The sequence below is a fragment of the Equus caballus genome, chromosome 21 (genome assembly GCF_041296265.1).
Source record: "Equus caballus isolate H_3958 breed thoroughbred chromosome 21, TB-T2T, whole genome shotgun sequence".
NCBI lineage: Eukaryota > Metazoa > Chordata > Mammalia > Perissodactyla > Equidae > Equus > Equus caballus.
The window spans coordinates 58,759,576-58,783,623 of record NC_091704.1 but is presented as its reverse complement, the minus strand read 5'-3'; the positions used below and the strand labels follow the sequence as shown (position 1 = coordinate 58,783,623).

The following is a 24,048-nucleotide window of genomic DNA, read 5'->3' as shown; positions in this document are numbered from 1 at the left end:
AACAGCTTCCTATAGACTGATGGACCTTTCACCACCAACTCCAAGAAAAAAAAACCTGCTGCATCTTTTAAAACTAAAATATCACGTCTGTTTACTAAAACAGTTACATATGCTTCTTTTAGCTGACATTTAGAACATAACTTTTATTTGACAAAGGATAGCCCAGATTTTGGAAACCAAGACAGGCAAATATTATATATGACAACTATAATATACATATACATATCATGATAGGTAAACATTACATATGATAATTATATGCTATCTAAACATATGAAATTATATATAAATATAATTTTATAAACATAAAATTATATGTATATAAGAATACTCATTTGTCTTATAAAGACATAATTTGGTGTACACTGTAGCTGCTATTGCAAAGGTAAAGTTCTGGAAATCATTACGTGTGCTTTCCTTTAGCAAGTTATGTCCAATTTCTCCATCTCAACATGAGGACTGCTTTAAAAAATACCACATTCCCAGCTGACTCATGTTCAGCCCATGGATGATTTCTAGCCATGCCAGGATAGCATCATTTCTGATTCATTTTTAAATTAGATAAATTTGCCGATTTGCTTTATTCTTCCTGTTTTTTATTTCTTCTACATTTTCTTCTCTTTCATTCTCTGATCAGTAACAGTATTTTCAATTTTAATCTGGTTTGCAAGCAACTGCTGCAGCCCACCTGGTATTACTGGGATGGTTTATAAGACTAGTCTCTCCTCTGTTATCTGGGTCAGCTAAGAAATAAGACTCAATCCATCTGCTCAGAGACAAAGAGAATGTAAGGAAAGCAGGCAGAGATTCAGAGAAAGCCTAAAAGACTGCTAAGGGTCAGGCCTTTACCAACTAATGGTAAAAAAAATTAGAGGAGGCAGGGGAATCCCCAAATTAGGTCCATTTTGGAATGCACCATAATTTTAAGTAGAAAATTTTCCTATCAAATCCTGGGCTTTGACTAAAATCCAATTAGTCTGCATCTGCTGCTCAGAGCCACATGTGTGAGAGTGCAGTACTGCCTCCACGAAGATGCCCAACAAGGAAATGACAGGCTGGGAACTAAATCATGCTCAGGTGATCCATCCTCTTAGCTTTTTGTGCACCAGCATTCAGTGCCGGGCCAAGGCCACAGCTTTTCCTTGTCCCTTTATTGATTTTCGAGCATTCCACATACATGTGGGGCCTTGGGTGTGCCTGCTCAGGCTCAGCAATGGAGGAAGTCATGGCAAAGTGGCCACTGGCCAGAGCACCTGGACAACTGGGCTGTGTGGACGATTTACAGGATGAAAAAGAAAGTGGAGGTACGAGCAAACTTCCGTGGAACTCCACTCAGCAGCTAGCCAAAAATCCCTATAAAATTTGTTTCAACTAGTTGTGTATCTATTTGACAAGGAAAAGCTAACTAAATCTTCCATTACTTCATGATGAGTTTCACAAGGCCAAAATAAATGGCTCAACAGGATAAATTTCTTATTAAGCAAAGAAAAGGACAGTTAACAAAAGCAAACAGAAAAAATTTCTTTGGCAATGGATGAAAAGGATAATATTTAGTTCGTCCCATGTGTAAAAACCTAACCCAATTTGGGCAAAGTATAACCCACTTTGTACTATGAACTGAAAAGTGTCAACAGCTAAAATAGACATTTTTTGTTTTCAAAGAAAGAAAGTCTATGGACAAAAGCACTGGACCCTCCATAGTTCTGATGTGGGAACCAATCTGCAGTATTTGCTTTGTGACTCTTTCAAAATAGAGATACAGAAAGGGGTTTTGTTTTCCTTTACTGAAATCTATACAACCACAGACTTCGCCTAGATAGAGTCCTTTACGGATGTTGGCTTTATCCAATATCACGGTGGATAATATAATATCACAATGTCATAAGAGAAGGGCCTCCTAAGGTTTAATGATTTAGCCAACTTTCCTCAAAGTCCACATCATCACATTTTGCTAGAAAATAATTCTATCTTCTCAAGAGTTAGGCACACTGGCAGCCATCTACCTTAATATCACAAAATTCTGAAACTCAACTAAAGCTGGCTTTAATTTTTCCTGGCCTTTTAATACAGATCATGAAATATAATGACTAATGATGTTATGGGAAATTATACTATGCACCATTCAGGGAAAAAAAAACTACCCAATAAACTATGACCCTCTGAAGAGTAAAATTCATCCCAATTTCAGACGTGTTTAAACATGCATGTATGTTGGAGAGAGAGGGATATATTTCTTAACGATCAACAAAACATAGTTTTAAATAATTTGGAAGAAAAGAGTTATCACAAAGTGGAGTGAGAGAAAGTAACAATTTGATTAATTACAAATGGTTGATTAAATGAAACTTAGAAGCTGTTGTTTCTAGAGAAGTATTTCTTTAGTTGTGATAAGAAAAAAGTGAATTAGAAGCATGAGAGGAGAGAAATATGAAGAAAAAGTAAAAGGGTGAACTTCTCTCTACAGGGAGATGAGAAATTCTGGAAGACACTCATAGTCGGGCAAATGTTGGGTCACAGGAATCAGAACGAGTCTGCTGCAGTGAAGGAGGGAAACAGCTGGCTCCAGTAGAAACCGGTGGTGATAATCCAGCGAATTCAGGGAATGTGCCCAGTTCAGCAAGGCATGGTGGAGAAACCCACAGGACGGTGGGGAGGCGCAGCGGGAGTCTGTGTTCTTGAGCCCAGAGAGTGGGAGAAGCCAAAGGCACAGCTGGAGCAGAACCAAGTCCATCTGAGGTCAAGGCAAAGCAAAATCAGGCCTGCTGTACTCCTGCTTTGCGGTGGAAGTATGAGAAAAAGCCATGAGTGAATTGAGTCAGGAGCACGTGGGGCAGTGCAATGGGTTCTTCAGCTCCACCTAGTGTGTGACATCTGCCCATCCATACGACCTGGTACCTTCTAACCAAGAAGCTGAGTTCCAAGCAGGCTGGGTGAGTCAACCTCTGCAGCCTGTTTCAGCTCCTGGCTTTTAAATGCACGTTCAGCTGTGGTCAACCACTCATCAGCTCATGTCCACATGCCATTCAAGAGCCCATCCCAATGGACCTGACCCTGTCTCAGGTCCCCCAAAGGAGTTCAGCCACTCTGCAGTCCTGAGACTAATGGCATTGCCACAGCTGTAAAGATCCTCTTGTTTTTCCACTGCCTTCCCTCTGAAAACCCAAGGATGCAAAGAACTGAACTTCAGCCCCTGGGTTTCCATGTGGCACCCACCCTGCCTTGGTTCTGTCCTGTCGGTCAGCCTGGGTCTCCAGCCCATCGCAACTCAGCTCCCTCTCCTCCCCCTTCTCGGGAAGTCTGCCAGGGTCCACTAGCCCTAGCTCCACCCTATCCCTTTCCAGGTGAACGAATCTGGACCATACCCTAACAACCCAGGATCACAGCCACGTACTGACGGGTGTCCAGGAATGACCACTCCCTGTCAAGATCCTAGGCTCAGCGACAAGATTTCACACGCTCTCCCTCCTAGTCTGAGGCCACAATGTTCCAGAACTAGGACTAAGGCTTCTACACACCTTGGGCCAAGTGTCTGGATTGAACTGCCTGCTCCAAGGTCTACTGCTATGTCAAGGTTAACAAGCCCTGCAGTTGGCCCCGTCAGCCCCATGGATCTGAAGACGCATCCTGTTTCCTCCTAAACTCCCTACTAGGAGGACAGACATTCTCTCAGGCTGCTACACTCAGTGAACAAAAACAGACCAAGACTGAAATTTCTGAACAAACTGTAAGAACTTGTACAGATCAGAACAAACAAGGCACTTCAGACCAGAGGGACCACAGTACCCTGCTTTACACCCTGTCCTGACATACTTAGTTTTGGACAATAAGTTACGTGGTCACACTACTAAAGATCCAAATGAACACATGACACAGAGAAGCGACTGTCTAATTTGTTTCACATGTCCAAAACATAAAAGAGACTGGGCACTGAATTAGTAATTCTGTCATCCTGGGAGGGCTTTTTGTCTGAAGGCCAAGATCAAGTGTCCTTTATTATCAGTAGACTGAAGCTGCCCTGCTCAGCAGAGCTGACCCAGGGTCACCCCGTTTGTGAACACGCCCCTCTCTAAGAACAAGGGTGAGGAGCCTCCCCACCCAGACATTCCCTAAGTATCAGGAACACCACAGCCAGCAGTTGTGCCAGGAAAACAGCACCCGCTCTGCTTTCTTATTCAACGCCAAAATGTTCAAAAGGCAACATAATACCCAGAAAGGGGTGTGGACTCCTGTCACTGCAGTTTCCATAGACACATACAGGTGACAGAACAGTGGTGACACTCATGGGTGTCTGTCCCCCTGAACAGGGAACTTAAAGCTGGTGATTATAATCCCACTTGGTGCAGCTGCCCTGACCAGCACAGGGTGGGAAATGTTTTCAAAACTTGAGTGAAAAAAGAAAAGGAAGGGACCAGTCCAGTAGCATAGTGATTAAGTTTGTGTGCTCTGCTTTGGCAGCCCAGGGTTTGAGAGTTCAGATCCTGGGCACGGACCTACACATGACTCATAAAGCCATGCTGTGGTGGTGTCCCACATACAAAATAGAGGAAGATTGGCACAATCTTCCTCACCAAAAAAAAAGAAAGAAAGAAAAGAAAAGGAGCTTGTGGTGTGTCCAGTAGATGTCCTTCTAGTTGCTGGCATGGAAGGGGAATCATGGCCTGTCATCCCCAGCACATAGGGAGCTGTGACTCCCTGTTACACTGTGCCCAAACCTGAGACACAGGAGAAAGCAGTGGCAAATATCTGGGCACCAATATTATGTATCAGGAATGTCCACTCCAGGCCCACACACCAATGGCCACTGTCCAGCTGGATTTGATTGGCAGGGCTGCCTCAAGGCTGGAGACTATGTTACATCATCCCAGGTAGGAAAGCCCTTTCTGATTCTTCCCTATGGGTCCAGTTTAAAAAGAAGACAGAGACAGAAACAGATAGAAACAGAGAAAGGGAATGCCTGTGTATGAGCCTCGCAAGCACGAGAGAGGACTAGCAGCTACCTCACTGACCTCAGTCCTCAAAATTCCCTGGACTCTGTTTCTGGAACATTCAAAACTGAGAGTGAACCTGGGATGAGAATGATTCTCTCTTGATAGCTGTCAATTCTTCAGGGTCCCCCAACTTCAGCCCCTGATCTGGGACGTCAAGGATTCCTCGCAGGGTTTGAGGAGCAGCCAAGCAGAGCCCCTTGAACAACGCAGGTTACCCTGTCCACTCAGACAGAGGGAGCACGCACATGGGGGCACGATCCTGCTATAACAGAAAAGTCCTCCCACTTCACACCTGGTCAGCCCATTAACTGAAGGACCCTGAAGTGCAAATTAATTTACAAATTAGGCTTCCTTCAGCTATAAAGTTATTTTTATTTAACACAATACTTTTAATATTTTCTTTTACATTTTGTGATTTTCAAAATAACCTTCAGTAAACAGCACAAACAAGTGATAACACCAAATCTAATGGAACATTTTTGAGTGGGAAATTGTGATTCTGAAAAAGAACCACAGGGCAAGGGCACTGGCCTGAGTGAATTCACGGCCTGTGGGCCGCAGACTTGAGGCCGGCTGTCTCCACAATCCTTACTGTTACTTTGCGCAGTACCTATTTCCTACAAAGGAGGAAAGCGAAGCTCAGAAAGATTAAGTCACTTAACTGGGTTCATCCAACTAGAAGCCAGTTCACCTCATCCCAGAACCTCTATTCCCCAGCCCTACACACACACACACACATGGGCACACACATGTACACACAGTCCAAAAAGCAACTGAGAAAAACACCTACTATAACACAGAATAAATATAAAAAGATAAGGAAATTGGCAAAGGGAAAATAAACCAAAGAAAAGATTCCTCAGGGCTAAGGTTAGCTCGTAAGAATTCCAGCAAAGAGTTGAGATGGAGGAAGACAGTCACAAATTTGGTTCTGAAATGACCTCTTCAGAGTAAGAACTTGATACTTCACCATTAGAGGACCCCTTTTTACCCCAATAAGAGGAGGAGACAAGCTAACACACTGAACCTTTCCATATGTTCTTAATCTGAAAAGAACCAATCAATAAAACACAGCAAGTGAATAAGTGAAATAAGCGAACGTCACAGCCAACCAACCCAAGCTCCCTTGGAAAGCCCGAGAGCCACAGGAATGATCTGAACAGCAATACCACCTGCCTTGTTGAGAGTGAATCTCTGGGGATGTTTGTTTTTAATCCTTCTCACTATTTGCCAAAAAGGAGCTACAAAATAGGAATATAAGAGAAATGGTGATTAGATGTGTCCTAGGAGGGAATAAAGCCACCTTCCAACACACACAGTTTACAAACTCACTGGGCTGTGCTAGAAGGTGCGACCGTTACCCAACAGGTTTGTCCATCCCCTGTCCCCTGTGTGCACACATGGGCAGGCACAGCAGTAGAAACAACCCTAACAACTTTCCCTAATTAAACAAGGGAGACAGAGCCATCCCTGAGCATGGCCCTAACCAAGCGCCAACAGAACACCTATGTCTCTCCAGATAATGCCACCTGAGATTTTCAGGACCACATTAACTCTCCAAACCAGACAGGCAACACCTGTGACAAACAATGCAGGGAAGAATAAAAGAATACGTGATAAGGAAAGATGACATTTCTCATTAAGCTCTCCAAATGAGCGGCTCAGCTTCTGTGTTTCTAACATTTGACGTTAAACACAAACAAAAGAAAACGCCTCAGTTAGACCACAAACAAAGTCAGCAGGCACCGTGAGCCTGGAATAGAATAGGATTGACATTTCAATCATAAACCTACATTTTGATCCAATGAGAAGTGAACGAGAGGTAAAACTCTGCTTACAAATGACAGAGAAACGCCCTCGGTTGGTTGTTAACGCATCTTTTAAGAATAACCCAAACCACGCAGTCAGCTACATCAGAACTTGAAATCTCCTATATCTGAAAAGAACTGGCTATTCTGAGCAAGGAGAATGTGGGTTCTTTGGCAAAAGGTGTGTGTTTTCAAAAGCTTGGCAAAGACGCCAGCATGAGTCAAGACACCACCCCGCAGACAGTGGTCACACTCAGGAGCAACACAGAGCTGAAAACAAGTCTCCTTGGCAGCATGCAATCAAATGAGGTCACCCCCCATTGCTTTCCCAGAGTAAAGTTTTTCCTGTCATAGCAGCATCTTCATTCCTACTTGTACATTTATTTGCTTGTTCATTTGTTTATCATTTGCCCTTCCCAACATCAAACTTCAAGCCCCATGAGAGGCCCATCCTCTCCTTTTCACTAATGCCACGCCAGCACTAGCTGACTGCCTGGTGGATAGCAGGCGCTCAATAAACACATTTTTGCATTGTTGTTCATTCAATACTTCTTGAATGAATGAGTCAATTAACATAAACAATCATGTAGGTAATTAACGTAATCGCTAATCGTGAATTCCCTAAAGCACACTATTATAACAGTAACAGCTTGCCCAAACTGAAAAAAAAAAAAAAGTATGCAGGGCATCAAAATTTCTCTGCAAGTTTTGAAGACCTTTTGGGAAACAAGTGATAACATGGATGGCCCTTGAATCTTGGCTCAGATTAGTTTTTCTCTCTTTATGGGAAGACCTGGCTTCTCATAACCTGTTGGAAGTCAGTCTGGCTCTCCTAATTTGCCACCATGCTAAAGCCCTATTGCGATGATGTGGTTGGTCAGGTGAAAGAGGAGGGCGCCCTGGCCAACTCACGTATCCCCATCATTGGACGAGTGGTAGCAGATGGACTTCCCTCCAGTCTAAGCAGGGAAAGCCACGCCAATACACAACATATGTCCAGGCTACTTTCTAGACATCTGGGAGTTCTTCTAACCAGAAGCCAAAGGTCACCAATGGCATTCTGGGGACCATAGCCCAAGAATGGTTCTTCTGCTAAACAGTCACACTCTTGAATGCCATAGGCATACAACAAGCCTGTACTGGGTCACAGGCTCATAAGCCTTAAGACATCTACCTGTCTACACCAGGCAAAACCCACACACAGCAGAGATTCCATGGGCAACATCAGAACCAAAAAGTGGCACAAACACAAAATCCAATGTCTGAGTCATACATGGCACTAACATACAAACGTGCTGAACTTTTCAGCTATCTTAGTGATATTCAAAGTAAAAATTTTCAATGAAAATAATCAGTTTCCATTTTGATACATGAAAGCTAGTGTTCACTAATAGTAGCAAATTAAAAAACACAGAAAACCCATTTTTAAGTCATATTTTCCATTCCCATTGGATATTTTAAAATCCATTCCAATAAACTTAGAACTTGAGCCAAAAATGAAACTTTGTTAAATATCTTTAAAAATTTAGATATTTATAAGAAAAAGGTTAAGAATTTAACATACCATTTTGCATAAATTACGATAATAAACTGGTTAAAGTCTCTCACTAAAACTTTCTGACATTATAAACAACATAATAACGCAAGTTGTTGCTTTGAATTTACCCAAAACGCATTTGAAAGTTAAATTCAAAAAGTATACCAAGAAAATATTTATTCCTAAAAAGATGAATTAATAAAGTTTCCATACAACAGTCAATACCCCAAGATGTACCCAAATCAGGGCAGAGGAAGTCAACTGAGGGAGGGGTTCACATACTGTCGCTCCCTCCAGCTTATGAGCCATTTCCTCCACGTACAGAGATAGATTTGGATTTCATGCAATTCATGAGCAACTGAGCCCCAGACGAGAGACCACGAGGCCGTCCTCTGACTTAGGGTGAATTCCGCTCTCAGGGCACGGGCAATGTGCAAGTCTATAGCAGTTGTAGTCTTGTTCACCATGGTCCCTACACTGTGCTGTTCTAATGGATATATTTGGTTCTTACTTTTATATTTTGGTTTTATTTCCCATGAAAGCTTGAATTTTTTTAAACACTGAGCACATGCACATTTTTTGTTTTTGAACATCCTGTATTATATGTACCAGCTATACGGGAGCATGCTGAGGTCAATGGCTCTTTTAAAGAGATCTTATTAACAAATAAAAGCCCTTAAGTTGTGTTTGATGACTAATGTAACTCCTAAAGTGACCATGTCCATTTTAAAAGGTCTTGATGATGTTTTAGCAAACACAGGTGTCAACTGGTAGTTCAGGAATGTCAAGTTTCCTTTGAATAGTTAATTTATTTTCAAGTGAGGAGAATTCTCTGTATGAAAGGTTTTCCAGGATGGAGTTACCCTCGTCATTTGAAAGAAGGTTGGATTCCATTAGCTGGGTGTTAAACACCTTGTTTCAAGTAGATGCGGTCAAATGCAAGTCCTTACTACTGAGAGGGAAATTTCTCCTTGTGTCAAAAGCGACTTTTAACAAACTCTGGCTCATTTGACAGCAGGTGAGAAGAGAGGGTGAAGTCTGGAGCAAATGCCAGAAGCTCATGGCTAGGAGCTTTTTTTTTTTTTTGAGGAAGATTAGCCCTGAGCTAACATCCACTGCCAATCCTCCTCTTTTTGCTGAGGAAGGCTGGCCCTGAGCTAACATCCATGCCCATCTTCCTCTACTATATATGTGGGATGTCTACTACAGCATGGCTTGCCAAGCAGTGTCATGTCCACACCCTGGATCAGAACCGGTGAACCCCGGGCTGCTGAAGCAGAACGTGTGCACTTAACCACTACGCCACCGGGCCGGCCCCGTGGCTAGGAGCTTTTGAGGGTCCTGGCAAATCATGGGGAGAACTATCAATCTCCAGGTTCTCAAGACCCCCAGAGACGTGGCTGGATCAACACAGCAAAGTCTCTACACTGACCTGTTAAACGTAATGGGTGACCTGGCACTTGGGAACATCATTGTTTTTCCTTCCTAGGTTTCATCACGCTCACTGTCTCAACAGTTGGCAGCATGCAGCTTTAAAAAGGGATCAGGAGGCTGTGATATTGGTCACCTTGTCACCAGCTCACTGTGAGGCCTTGGGACTCAGTTTTTTCATCTATAAAATGAGGTAGTTAAACTGGAGCAAAGATTCCCTACCTTTTGCTTCATCATACAAATGCCTTCTTTTGAAAGGTTTTAGCTACCAAAATAAATAACATGGTTTACTAGGTCAGAGTTAGTGCAACTTGATCATAGAAATAAGCATCTTCCATCAGTTGTCTGAAATACTGTCCCTTTAAAGAACTGGGGAGCTTGGAGTCCTACATGATTTTAATAGAATCATTCTGTGGTTCTTTGGCTGGAATCTGCTACTCTGGATGCACATTTCTTTCAATGCTACACAGACCAGAAAACACAAGCCAAAGTGCCAGTGAGGCTGCTTGGAAGCTGACAAGCAGAAAGGGGCGCCTATGGAGCATTAAACTCCAAACTAAACCTAAGCTGTAAAGGGCAGTTATACCCTCTCACCTCAACGCATCCTGGTCTATGACAAGTCAGGATACTTGTTTTGAGCACTGCGCTAATGAGGTGAAAGCATGAATTCTCTCTGCCTTTAGTTCAATTAGGATCACATGTGTGCCCATGAATCCAGGCCGCTTGCCAGGCCTGACACCCACCCCCCAGGGCACGACTCAGCAAAGCCCACAGAAGCCAGCCAGGGCAGCCTCCCTGCACGACGCGGATGGCGCCACTCAGGCTGTTTTCCATGTGAGCAGCCCTTGGAGGCACACAGAAGCCCTGTGTTCAACTCCATCCACCTAGAGAACGGGCTACAAAAGTCATACAAAGCTTTTACATGGCAAGCAAACGTCAGGTACCAGAAGTATGAAAAAGCAAAAAGAAATGCTTTAAGCTTGCCCTGAAGATCTAAAGCATGAGCAATAATCACACAGCAGTCTGGTCAAGTCCGTGCCGACCTAAATCCAAGAAATCATAAACCAATAGCTGGACCAACTGTAGATCATCTACAGGAGATCAAGTATTGGAAAGCATCTGCTCAAAAGGAACACTGGAAGCAAGAGAGAAGACAGGGAGGCAATCCTTCAAAATGATTCCCAACCCAGAATTCTAAACTCAGCCAAACTAGCCATCAACTGGACGGGTGGGATAAAGACATTTTCTGCATACAAGTTCTTAAAACATGTATTTCCTTTGTACTCTCTCAGAGCCAGAGAATGTGCTATCTCAATGCAGAGGGGTTGACCAAGAAAGAGTCCAGTAATAGAGGGAAAATATGGAAATGATGAACTCAGAACAAACATAAGAAAACCATAAACCACCATGAATATTCTCAAGGAGAAGAAATGAGGGCCTCCTCATTCAGGCTGCTAACTTTCTCCTGACCCCATTTTCAGCACGGGTCCAGTAATGGAGGCCAGAAGGGATAGATGACAATGCAGATGTCCAAGGGGATAGCAGGCCCAGGGAAACAAGCAGACAAGACCAGAACAGGAGGGTGAGGACTCCAAGAGGGATGGCTCCAAAGGAAAGAAAAAAAGAGAGAAGTGTTGGCCTGATATGTTTGACCTTTATCAAAAAGAGATTTCCAGAAATGTTGGAGAGTTAAAAAAAATCAAATGAAAAAAATGCTAAGAGTAACAGCAAAAATAAAGTTGTACAGAAAGGAACTGTAAGAATGGAATTCTCCTTATCTCATGTATGAACAATGTTCATATAATCTTAAAGATTGAACCCAAAATTGCCACATCTGTCATTACAGTGGAAGGAGAAGGGGAAGGGTGTGTATGTGAACTGGAGACGGAGGAAAAAATAAATAATGCCTTGGATTACTTAAGCAGGAAATGGCATTTTCGGGATATTAATTAGAAAAGCCTCAATAAAGCTAAAAGCAGAAAATTAACTATAGTTGTTCTGAGAAACAGGTGAGGAAGTGAGGAGAGGTGAGGCAAGAGACTGCTGCATTTTTATTAAAAGTCTGACGGAATTAGCTGATCTAAAACAGAGAAAGAGAAGGTGTGTATAGAGAAAGAGAGAGATTGATTTTCGCAAATAGTATTCTCCACGTCATTCACTACATATTCTGTCATTGTACCTTTAATTTTTTTCTTTGATCAGAGTGGTAATCCACAGAGTTTTAAAAGGTTTCTAAGAATTAGAAAAACACACAAAAATAAAATACCTTCATATTGTACCAGGTACTATGAAGGATATAAGCAGATCTGAAATTGAAATTAATAGGTAAGACCCAGAGAAGTGGCAGGGGCAACCCACTGAGGAGGTGACTACGAGACTAATGACAGCAAAGGGGCTGGGGAAGAGACGATGGGAACCTGCAGAGCCTCGGAGGCGAAAGAACAGGCCCAAGGGCCGACGGGAGCTGCATACAGAGCAGGATGGCTTTGCAGCTGAGCCACATGAGGAAAAGGACCATCCGGGCTCTCCTGACATCCTCCTGTGCTCCTTCAATAAAGACACCACCATCAGTGCCAGCCCAACCCCGCCCAGGGTATGGCAGAAGTGCCCCTTCGAGACAAGATGTCATTTCCACAAACGCTAAATTCACCCAGGCTCACATCCCAAACTACACACATTTCAGGTCCTATTCTACACCACCAACTCATGCAACCATCTGAGAAGAGGCAGGAGGCCACACGACATTTTACCTGGAGAAAAAGAGCCGTTTTCAGGTCCAAAGGGCGAACGCCAAAGAGAACTGAAATCTGATAGCGCTGGACTACTTGACGACTCAGAGAAACGCACACCTGGTTTTGGTAATTAATGCTGAAAAGAGAAAACAAAGACTGTGGAGAGAAGCTGGGTTTGGTGCCGAAATTTTACTTGGAAAAATAAATTAACTTCTTGCCCTGAAGCAGGTAAGACATAACCAGCTATGTGGGAGACAGCTGAGTTTTAATTTGAGAAGTAAATTAACTTTTATCCTCCAGAAGACAGAAGGGAAAAGCCATAAAAAATTAAGCTTTCATCTTAGACCGCAACATCCCGTTGCAGTAGAGTCTAGTTTATTGGGGGAAGAACACAGAGAAGCCTGGTTGGAATCCCAGCTCTGCTACATACCGTCATCTTAAAGCCAGTGACTTAAATGTCCTGAGCCTCCTCATCCCCCTCTGCAAAATGCAGCAATGATCCCTTGTTGAGTGGCGTGAGAATTAAATAAGATAGTAACTACATCAAGCACCCAGCAAAGCAGGAGCCCAACAAATGGGTATTGTTAACACTGATGATCCCTGCAGGCATCACAAAGTGAAATCACGCAAGGCCACAGAGAGAGGGCCCCGACATTTGTCAAAAGGAAACTGGCTTGTTTTCCAGTAGTCAAATCAATTTATCTAGAAGCCCAGTGGCCCTGCGTGGCCACCACCTGGGTGAGCGCTCTGTGTCATCTGAGTTTATCTTTCCAATGAAAGGCTGGGGTAGCGTCTGGGCAGAGACACCCTGTGGGCGGCTCCAGCTCTTTCTCCAGTTGTAGGATTCAATCAGGGGCATGCAAGTGGCCACACCTTGCCCAAAACGTTTTCACTTAGGTGGTGCCGCCTTCATCCCGAGACAAAAATACTTCCTTCCCAAATAAACTGAAATTGGCAGAATACAAAGAGCACAGCCGAGAATCTTTCTGAAGAAACTTTGAAAATACTTCAGAGTTTTATGCTTCTAAACGTATGTCTGCAAAGATATGTGGATACTGCGGACATAGCCGATCTCGCTTCTTTAGCAAAGGGGAAATTTCCCATGCAATAATTCCTGTTAAACCAATACAGTATAGGGTGACCACGATACCAAATTTAGTACTATTCTCTTTAAAAAAAAAAAAAAGTACCTTGAAAAGAAATTGGTCTATGAGGATGATACAGGAACCTGATAAAAATGTATTCACTGAAGAAATGGTCAAGCGTAAACAAAACCAAGAAAACAATATAACCAAGCCTTTTCCCTCAATCATTTGTGATTTCCTGATGTCTTTCCCCATGAAAGCTATAGCCAGCCTTGTGCTCCTTCAACCTCCTCCCTCTCAGTAGATCCTCCACCTTCAAAGAGAAATCAGCCACCGTTGGGTCCACACGTGACTCCCAGTCACTTCCAGTACAGGAATGCCCACCTTTCCCCTCGGCCTCGGGTATCACAGGAAGAACTGCCCAAGCCCAGCCCCGTCAAGGCTTCCCCAGAGCCCCGTGCTGTCACTTCTCCCTCCCCCATGTCATCAACACCTCCTCTATGGCTTCTATCCCTGCAAATTCCAGTGTCCCTCAGGGGACCCACTAAGGCGTCTCCAGGCATCTGGAAATGGACAGAGGACAGCAGTGGGGGAGGGGTAGGAGCAAAAGAAACAGCCAAAATGCAGCTTCTGACATTCAAAATAGGGTATCTCGATAGGCCTGAAAGCCAGGCATTAGAGAGAGAGCAGATTTCCCAAACTGCCTGAAGCCCCGTTCGCCAGGTCAGGAGCCAGCCTGAAGACCAAATCACACGGGCCCGGGGATGCGGTAGGGAGTCCCGTCCTCCATGGAGACTGAGCTGCAATGAGCAGCGAGGAGGCAGTGATGGCGAGGAAGGAAGAGAGAATCCTCCCCTTCCGGTGTGATGCGGCAGCCACGCCCTCACAGCCGCTGCTCTCACGAAGGCCGGGAAGGAGCACTCGCAAGTCCAACGCCAGCTGAGGACTACAGCCGTTATCTCGCTTGGCTTCTGTGGACCCCTCTCTGGGACTCGCCATGCTCTGCCTCTAAGATGCTCTTTTCGGTCCCCCACCTTGGTAATGTCAGTTGGCTCAGCACTTTCCCCCAGGCTCCCGCTTCATATTACTCAACAAGTGTACCCCAAGAAATTTCACAACTCCCCCCCCCAATCTTCACCCCAACACACTCAAATCTGTACTCCCACTCAGCCTGTGCCCTGAGCATCAGCCCATAAATCTAACCCATTGGGACTTACTTGGGTAACTTCACCTGATGACCCATGGGCACATCAAATTCAATACCTCCAAATTGGGCATGTCACCCTTCTCCCCGACTGCCACAACCTTTTGCGACCTCAGTGACTCATATTGGTGAATACCAGTCTCCCCTGAATCTATCTCCTCTTCTCCATCCCCAGTGCCTCTCCTCACCGCCACATGCCCCTGCAAAGGTGTCCTAACTGGCCTCCGGCCCCAGGCTCTCACTCCCCTAATTCATCCCGAGGGGCCAACAGAAAGCCAGCAAGCAGAATCTGGCACAGCTGCTGCATGACGCTCTAAGCCAAACTAATGGTATCTCCCCCTTGCACACCCAGCTCCAGCCACACTGGACTCCTTGCTGTTTGGCAAACACTCCAAGCCCACTCTCACCCTGGGGCCTTTGCACACACAATTTCCTCTGCCTGGAACATTCCACTGCAGAGGCAGCTGCTTGGATCATTCCCTGACCTGCTCTTCAGGTGTCTGCTCAAGGTCACTGCTCTGAAAGGCCAGCACTGACCACTCCAGCTAAGCAGCACCTCCTTGTCACTCCCTGTCCCTTGTCTCTGTTTTCGTTTTCTCCCTAGCATCCAGCTTCTCCTAGCATTTTGTATATTTGTCTCTTTCTTCAACCATTTTCACCACTACAATATAAGCTCCATGAGAAAAAGGATCTTATTCTTCTTGTCCACTGTTACATCTCTAGCGCCTAGCACAGTGTCAGCATGCAGTAGACACTCAATAAACATTTGTTGAATTTTTGAAGGGAGGTCTTGAAAGAAAGGGACTAATATGATGGTATTCATATTAGGGTAAAAGACAAAGATTGCTTATTTGATACGGTCCAAATTCCTTAGCACAGTCCAACAGTAACCTCTTTATAAATTGGCCCCAATGTTTCTCTTTCAACCTCAACTCTGGCTATGCCTCCGGCACATAAAACCACTCTCCCATCCCCGCTCCTCCCATCTCAGCCTCACCCCCTGCCCCCATCTCTCTCTACACCTATTTAAGTGAATATTTATGAGTGCTACTGCATATCCTGTTCAAGCGTCCATGAATTAACTGAGCACCTAGGATATAATGGCAACTCAATATGAATTAGTTCTCTTCCACTTTTTACACACTGCTCATCCTGTCTTGTCCCCAATCCCCATACCTCCTTAGTCGCTGCCTAAGGAAATCCTATTGGTTCTTCTTGGCCCATGTGTGATAATTTAGTGCTTGCAGCATAACCTTGCATTAGAATTATTTGCTTACTAATCTGTTTCTCTCACCTGGGATCAGAATGTGTCTTGGTCATCGTTAGCTAGTAACAATGATGCTCCTCATTTATTTGTACTCTTTTAGATCAATCAGCCTGCTTAAAAACACTTATGCTCAACAGGGGAAAAAGAAAAAAGAGGAGCAAAAAGAAGCTGAGGTAAAACTGTTACCCAAACCGCATACCCACAAAATCGCACAAAATCACTAAAGATGAGGTTTATAGCTATTATAGTAGACAGAAAAACTTGGTGGGTTTCTAGAATAAGTATTAATCCGGTAAAAACAGCTCCCATGTCTTAGGTCCTTCTGGTGGTAAGGTACAAGGTCTGAGAGAACAGCCTTCCGTGGGATCGCATCAAAGAGCCACTGTGTCTAATAATAAGCGTGTGAGGCTGCCACTCAAGAAACATTTGCTGAATGTTGAATATAAAAAAATGTCCATAACTAGCTTAAATGAACTAAAGCCTTTCCATTTTGCAAGACCCTTCTCAAACTATCCCCACCTTACGCAGGCTAGGGGAACAGCCACCAGTCCAGCTCAGTCCATCAAAACTTTCTGAACATCTACAATGTACCAGATGGTGCTAATGCCAACTATCCAAGAATAATAATTCATATTCCCTGCTTCCTAGAATGTACCCTTGGCATGAGTCAGGTGGGTCTCCCTATGCTGACAACATCCAGTGCTCATCCATATTTATGCCTGGGTTTGTCCTACATGGAAAGTCCTCACTACGTTAACCTCACTTTTACAATTACACCCTCTTTTCTAGGTCTATACAATAAATTGCACAGAGCTTTCATTGGCTATTCCAAACCCTACTGATCGCCACTATTCCTAAACCGTAAAGCCCTAGAGACAGAGGCATACAATTTAGAACTGTGGTGTACTGTTTCAATCAACCCATTGAACCAGCCATGTCTCCTAAACCAGAGAGGAAGGCAAGCTGGTTTCTGGTCTACCCCAGCACCATGTGGGCATGAAGCACACAGTCCTCCATGGTGCAGACTGCCCAGGTGGAGCAGAGACAAGGCGAGGAACACAGACTAGACTGGCTAACGAGCTAAAAAGATCCCTCTTAACGCAGAAGCAACCCTCTCCCACCATAATTATTTTCACCCTATGCTGGATTTAAGTATAATTCTCTAATATTGAAAAATGTAAGCCCTAATTGTCTCCTATTGGTCTTTAAAGTGATGGAGTAGGAAAAAACAGTGAATGTGTGGAAAGAGGATGTGGCTTCAGGACCCAGCCCCATTACTATTGTTTAGGACTGTGCTATCCAATACAGTAGCCATGAGCCATATGTGGCTACTTAAATTTAATAAAACTGAAAATATAGTTCCACACTACACACTAGCCACATTTCAGATGCTCAACAGCCACAAGAGGCAACTGGCTACCAGATCAGACAGTACAAATGTAGACTATTTCCATCACCGCAAATATCCTATTGAACAGTACAGGTCGAAGTCATCTCTGGTAATTCAATTAATTTCTATGGGCCTCAGTTTTCTCTTGTGTAAAAAGGGGACCAAACCTGCCTCACAGTTATATATACAGGGATAGTTTGATGTAAGTCTTAACAGTCATCAATAATAGCATATCAAAGGGAGCTCCTGTCAATTAGAATAAAGAAATTCTATCTCAGACTATGTGAACAGAAGGATGCTGTCCGGGAGGAGGGAAGAAAGTACACACTGGTCAGACCACCTCAGGAATGCTGCATTCAAGGGAATACAGATAAACTGAAGTATGTCCAACAGAGTCTGGAAACCATACAGGAAAACAGGGACTGGAAGGAGCCCAGGATTTCTCAGCTGGGGAAAAGAAGACTCAGCAGGAACGGAGAACAGGATGAATCTTGAAACAGACAAAGGACTGTTCTGGGGAGGGGGCCAGGATCTTGGGCAGCTGCAGAGATAACCAAGGGGTGGGCTTCACTCATGTAAGGAAGATATTTACTAGTTAGTACTAGTTAGAGTTGTCCAACCCTGGAAATGCTGCCATATGGAGAAGAAAGCTCATGAGCCCAGCAAACACTCAAACGCAAGGGTTCTCAAACCCGAATGAGCATCAAATCACCTGGGGAGCTGGAGGAAATCCAGAGGTTTGGGCTCACCTCCAGGGATTCCTGTTCACTAGGTGTGGGGTAGGGCCCATGAGTCTGCATCTCTAACAAGCAGCCAGGTGATGCGACGATGATGCCGATGCTGCCCATCAGAGGCCACTCTTCGAGGGGCACAGCTCTAAGGCAAGCTGGAGGAACCCGCCAGGGATGGTATAGTGGGGGCCTTGACACCTAGTGGGAGGTCAGACCCTGCAACCTCCAAACAGTGCTCCAAGGGCTTCTAGTGGGTCCTGGGTGCACAGATGCCCAGCCTGAGACACCACGAAAGTCAGAGTACCCAAGGTCTCCTGCCAGGTGTGCCCCTGTGTAGTCACCTGAGGCAAATCACTTTCCCGCAGTTTTACCATTTACACAAATAGAGGGTAACTTCGTCACGCAATGCCAGATGCTCTGAGGAAAAAGCCCGATGCGTACACTTTTCTGTATACCATGGTCTCCAACTGTAGGGGCAAAACTAAACTACGTCAGAGCAGCTTCTAGGTGCAGAGGCAGTGTGCCCCGAGAGGGTGGCTGCACTGGAAGACATTACGATGTATTACGACCAGCAAGGAGACTAAGAGGAGGGGCATTTTGCTCCATCCCTGGCCTATCCAAGGCAACTGCCACGGTGCCACACAAAACATGGGTCCGAGCTTGCCATTCCTCTCACCAAAAACAGATATTTCACACAAAGGTTTGTGCCTGAATTTTTTCAATAGCTTCATTCATAATAGCTAACCCTGAAAACCACCCAAATGAGCACCAACTAGCAAAAGGAGAAACAAACTGTGGTGCATCCCTAAAGTGGCACATCAGTCGACAATAAAAAGAAACCAATAACCGACATACACGATAGGGATGGATCTCAAAACTTTATGCTGAGTAAACAAAGCCAGACACAAAAGACATCACATTCTACGGTACCATTGACAGGAAACTTTAAGGAAGACAAATCTAATCTACAGCGATGGCAAGCAGATCAATCCCCCCTGGGGGATGGGTACTGAAACCTTTTGGAGTAACAGAATTTTTTTTTTTTTTTTTTGAGGAAGATTAGCCCTGAGCTAACATCCGCTGCCAATCCTCCTCTTTTTGCTGAGGAAGCCTGGCCCTGAGCTAACATCCATGCCCATCTTCCTCTACTTTCTACGTGGGACGCCCACCACAGCATGGCTTGCCAAGCAGTGCCATGTCTGCACCCAGGATCTGACCGGCGAACCCCGGGCCGCCGAAGCAGAACGTGTGAATTTTAACCGCTGTGCCACCGGGCCAGCCCCCTGGAATGTTCTATACGTTGACTGCTGCTGAGGTTACATAAGTGTATACATTTGACCGTACACTTTAGAGTGTATGCATTTTATTGAAATTATACCACAAAAAGTTAATTCTTTGAAAGCAAAAACAAATGGCTGTTTTCTGTTTAACTGGATTCACTCTTATGTTATGTTTAAAACTGGTGTCATTGCCTCTAGGAGGAAACTGCGTGGGGACAGGCGTGGGAAAGAGATCTTCAAACTGTTTACCCTTTTGTACCTTTAAACTTTTGAACCGTGAGGTGGTATTGGCTATTTTTAAAAATACACAAAACTTTAAATTTTTAAGAAAAAAGAGTTTTAAAAACATGTCCCTCATTGGTAAAATGAGGGAGACACAGCCCTAAGACTACTGGACTGTTGCCCAATCTATTTCAGGTTGTGGAAACCCTGCTTCTTGAGACAGGCACTAAATGTGGTCTGGGTTTTATCAAACTCCTCTGAGCTCTGAGTGAATACTATTTTTTTTAACTTTATTTAGTATTTTAGTATTTTTCATAAAATATATCATAGATAAGAATACACACACAGAGTTTTAAAATAATTATAACTTGAACACCATGTAACCACCACCCAAGTCAATAACTGGAACACTGCCTGTACCCTAGAACCTTCATGTGCCCCTCTGTGATCAGACTTCTCGTCCTCCCAGGGACAACCACTCTCTTGATTTTAGGGATAAGAATGTCTTTCTTATCTCCTCTGTGTATATCTCTAACCAATATTGTTTTGCACATTTTAAAACTTTTTAAAAACGGAATCATTTTGCACATGTTATTGTGTGCTTCTTGGCCCAATATGACATTAGTAAAACTCATCCATATTGTTGCCTATAGCTGTAGTTTATTTTCATTGCTATACAGAATTCCATGATAGGAATAAATGTACTACAGTTTACTTAACCATTAAAATATTCATGGACTTTTACAAGCCATTTGGTATTTGTCCCCACTGCTTACAGAAAAAACAAGTCCAAACACACAGTATGACATTCAAGGCAATCAGTGCCCCCAAATGTGTCTCCAAAACACCCAGCCAGTCTCATCTCCCACTACTTTTCTCTACCAACACGCGCCATCGCATCAGTTCAGTGGATTGGTCAAAATATTAAGTACACCTTTAAGATGCTATTCTTTTGTTCATTTTATTCCTGAGAGCTGGAATGCTACTAACCATAGATCTACCCAAACCACTTCTGTCCATCATAGTCTGGTTCAAGCATGAACTCCTTACGAAGACCCCACAAAGTCTTCCATCCACAATGCCACCGCTCTCCGAAAACCATATCCAAATGAATCATCCTTTCTCTTTCTCTTTTACCACACTTGCTTCCAGAAGCCTTGCATTATACATAGTTGTCATGCTCATGTCTCAATTTTTGTCCTTTTAGGGCACAGCACCATAATCTTTTAGATAATGGCAGGTAATAAATGTTAGAGCTTTGGAATTCAAACTCAAAATCCTGAAAGCTACTGCTGGTACCAGGTACTAAGTCATTCAAAACATACATGTTTAATAAGTTAATTTCCACAAAAATTAAATAATAATATTAACATGGAAACATCATCACTATTGCTTAAGACAAGATTTGGTTTCCTCATATTTCTAACATAGATCTTTTTGTTTTCCTCATAGAAAATGCAGTGCTTTAGAGTTCCGGAGACACAGAATGTTAGAGTGTCACATAATTTAAGATCATTTGATAAGAAATACACTAGTGAAAGAAAATCTAATGTCCTTGAAAAACAACAAAGGGGGAAAAACATCAAAATTTTAATGACATTAATGGATGAGAAATTCCAATTAATAAGTAATTCAGAATTTAAAAAGCAGGACTGTTATCTTTCCATCAAAGAAAATACACGTGTGGAATGCAGATACTGCAAACAGGAAAAGAAATAAAACAGATAAGCAGAAAGCTGTAAGTGGATTGAATGCCTGGCCATTGTTTGCCTCTCCATCAGACTCATTCAAAACACAGATGGAGGACATCACTCCTGAATAATACAAAATATGTCTTTCAACTATTTTATGCAAAAAAATGTTATTTTCAATAGATGTTATTAAGAATACATCATAGAAAAAATGTTTGCAACTCATATTACAGAAATTAGGCTGAAGTTCTTTATATATAAAGAGCTCCAACAAATCAATAGGGAAAAGATCAATGGCTCAACTAAAAAAATGGACAAAGGTTATTTATAAACAGATAACTCAAAGAAAAGATACAGTGGCTCTCGAAGATAAGAAAAAAGGTTCAATCTCAGAGAAATACAAATTAAAAACATACTGGGATATCTTTTTTCACCTATCAGATTTGCAAGATCAAAAAGTCTGATAAAATACTGTTGGCAAAGGTATAGTGAAGCAGGGAGTCACAGGCCTTGCTGGGAGGAGTATAAATTGGTAGAACTCCAAGAAAGTGCAATAAAATAGCGATAGCCATCAAAATTACAATGGCACATCCCCTCTCACCCATCACTTCCACTCCTGGAAATAGTTGCATGTATGCAAAATAATGTACATACAAGGCCTTTAGCTATAACACTGAAATTGCAAAAGTTTAGAAACAACCTTAGTCCATCAGTAGGAGACGGTTAAATAACTTGTGACATCCTTACAACAGAATTCTACACAGCCGAAAAAGAACAAGGAAGCGATCAGCAAGATACAGTAAGAAGAGGAATAACCCAGCAGTATTCCATGATTTGCATCGAATTTTGTGTATTTGTTGAAATACGCTTGCTGAAAGATACCGGAAACAATGGTTGCCTCTGGGAGGAAACTAGGTTGGCAGAGAGAGGCATGGGAAAGACATTTTCAAAATGTTTAGCCTTTCATACCTTTAAATTTTTGAACTATGAGGTTGTATTAGCTATTTTATTAAATAAATAAAATTTAAAATTAAGAAGAATTCTAAAAACACGTCCCTCATTGGTAAAAACAGTGAAACACAGCTCTAAGACTATTGGACTGTTGCCCAATCTAGCATAATATAGTATACCCTCCTTATTGGAGTGCTCACAGCTAAGGGACCCAAAGTAAAGTCACATTCAGGGACCCTGATAAGATACAGTTTGTTTTAAGAGAAAACCAGGACTAGCACAGATATGCAGAAAAGTGTTGCTCAAGTTAACCTAGAAAATGGCAGGCTGAGTATGTTTTGAGCATCTATTTCCTAACTTTACAGGTTAAGAAATCTATGTCTTAGGGTAACAAGGTATCTCTTGGCCCAAGCTTTGCTCATTCTGCACTGTGTGGGTCACACCTGTTATGAGCGCACAGTTGCAAACAAAGTCTTTTCTCCGCCCCCCCATCAGACTGGTAACAGATGACAGGGCATGTCCTTCAGTGAAGGAGCCAGACACTTCCCTTGTCCTCACCAGTGATGGGCACTTTTTGGAGAGACAAACCTGTTGATCAGGGGCTTTTCAGAGAACATTCCTGTGTATTCTCTGTACTTCACCTAAAAGTATGACTGTTTTTCCACACTGTGCACACCTGGGTGGCGGGGTGATGTGCAGAATCCACCTGTTTGCCTCTTGTCGTCTCATCAGGGAGTAAAGAGAGTAAACGCAACCCTTCAGGGAACGGAAAAACAAATCATGCAGTGCCCAGCTCAGGTGGCTGGTGAAGGCGGCGCAGTCTTGACCGTCTACCTCAGCTGGTCCAGATAGGCCTGCTGGGGGTGCAAGAACGAATTCAAGTTCAAGCGCCTTTGTGCGCCTACTTTGGGCGAGCAGGTCAAGACGAGAGTTTTAGAAAACAAAGGCCGAAGTTTCCGAGCACGCTTGGCACACCTGTAGGTACAGGTGCAGGCGGCTCAGCCGACCACCTCGCAGGCCAGGCTGGATACACACCTCGAGGATGACAACTGTTCATAGGGAAGCGCGTCTGGAGGAAAGTTGAAGTGTGTCTACCTGTTCAAGAAAGGTGGCCGAGAAAGTGGGGCAGGGCTGACACTTCTTCCTCTGCAGTGTCCAACGTGCAACCCCCATCCCGGGCCCGGGGCGCGCCCTCCACCTGCCCTCGAGCACCCCAAGGTCACCTGCCCCTCCGGGTGTCCCCAACCACCCCGAGCTCTCACCAGAACAGCAGGTTGGCCCCGACGAAGCCGAGCAGGCTGAGCAGCGGCCTCTTCCAGCTCAGGAGCTCGTCGGCGCGGCAGCCCAGCCACAGCGCCGGCTCCCCCAGCAGCCAGGTCACGGCGGCGGCCACCCCGCCGGCGGCCTCCTCCACCTGCCGGCCCGCGACCGCCGCCACCGCCGCGGCTTCCTCCTGCGCTTCCTCCTCCTGCTCCTCGTGGGGAGCCTGGGGCGGCGGCGGCGCCGGCGCCTGCTCCCCGGCAGCCTGAGCCGGGCATCCTTCCTCGGCGTGCTCCGCGGCCGCCGGGCTCGCCATCTTCAGCGGCGCTTCCAGGCGGGGACGGGCACGCGCGCGGGCGCGCCTGGGTGTAGGCGCCGAGAGGGCGGCGGGTCCCGGCGCGGGGCACGCACCGCGGGGCGCCGGCGGCTGGGTGCCTTGTGACGTCAGCCTGGCCGCGACGGGGGCGCCTC

The 24,048-nt window shown here is 44.3% G+C and overlaps 1 protein-coding gene across 3 annotated transcripts in view; it reads right to left on the bottom strand.

The window, feature by feature from the left end:
* The window catches only part of RETREG1 (reticulophagy regulator 1), a 125,212-nt gene extending 101,181 nt beyond the window's left edge, over positions 1–24,031 (bottom strand). Inside the window, exons 1-3 of one of the 3 annotated variants that reach the window (XM_070246454.1) lie at positions 14,350–14,498; positions 13,687–13,742; positions 12,515–12,632 (exon numbers count right to left, since the gene is read on the bottom strand). Coding sequence is in view for 1 of the 3 variants with exons in the window: in XM_023625821.2 (XP_023481589.2) it covers positions 23,580–23,893 (314 nt within the window). In the remaining 2 variants the exon portion in view is untranslated. Of the gene's footprint in view, positions 1–12,514; positions 12,633–13,686; positions 13,743–14,349; positions 14,499–23,579 lie in introns of those variants that run through there. The other 2 variants (XM_070246453.1, XM_023625821.2) reach the window with 2 other exon arrangements.
* Between the last annotated feature and the right edge of the window lie 17 nt (positions 24,032–24,048).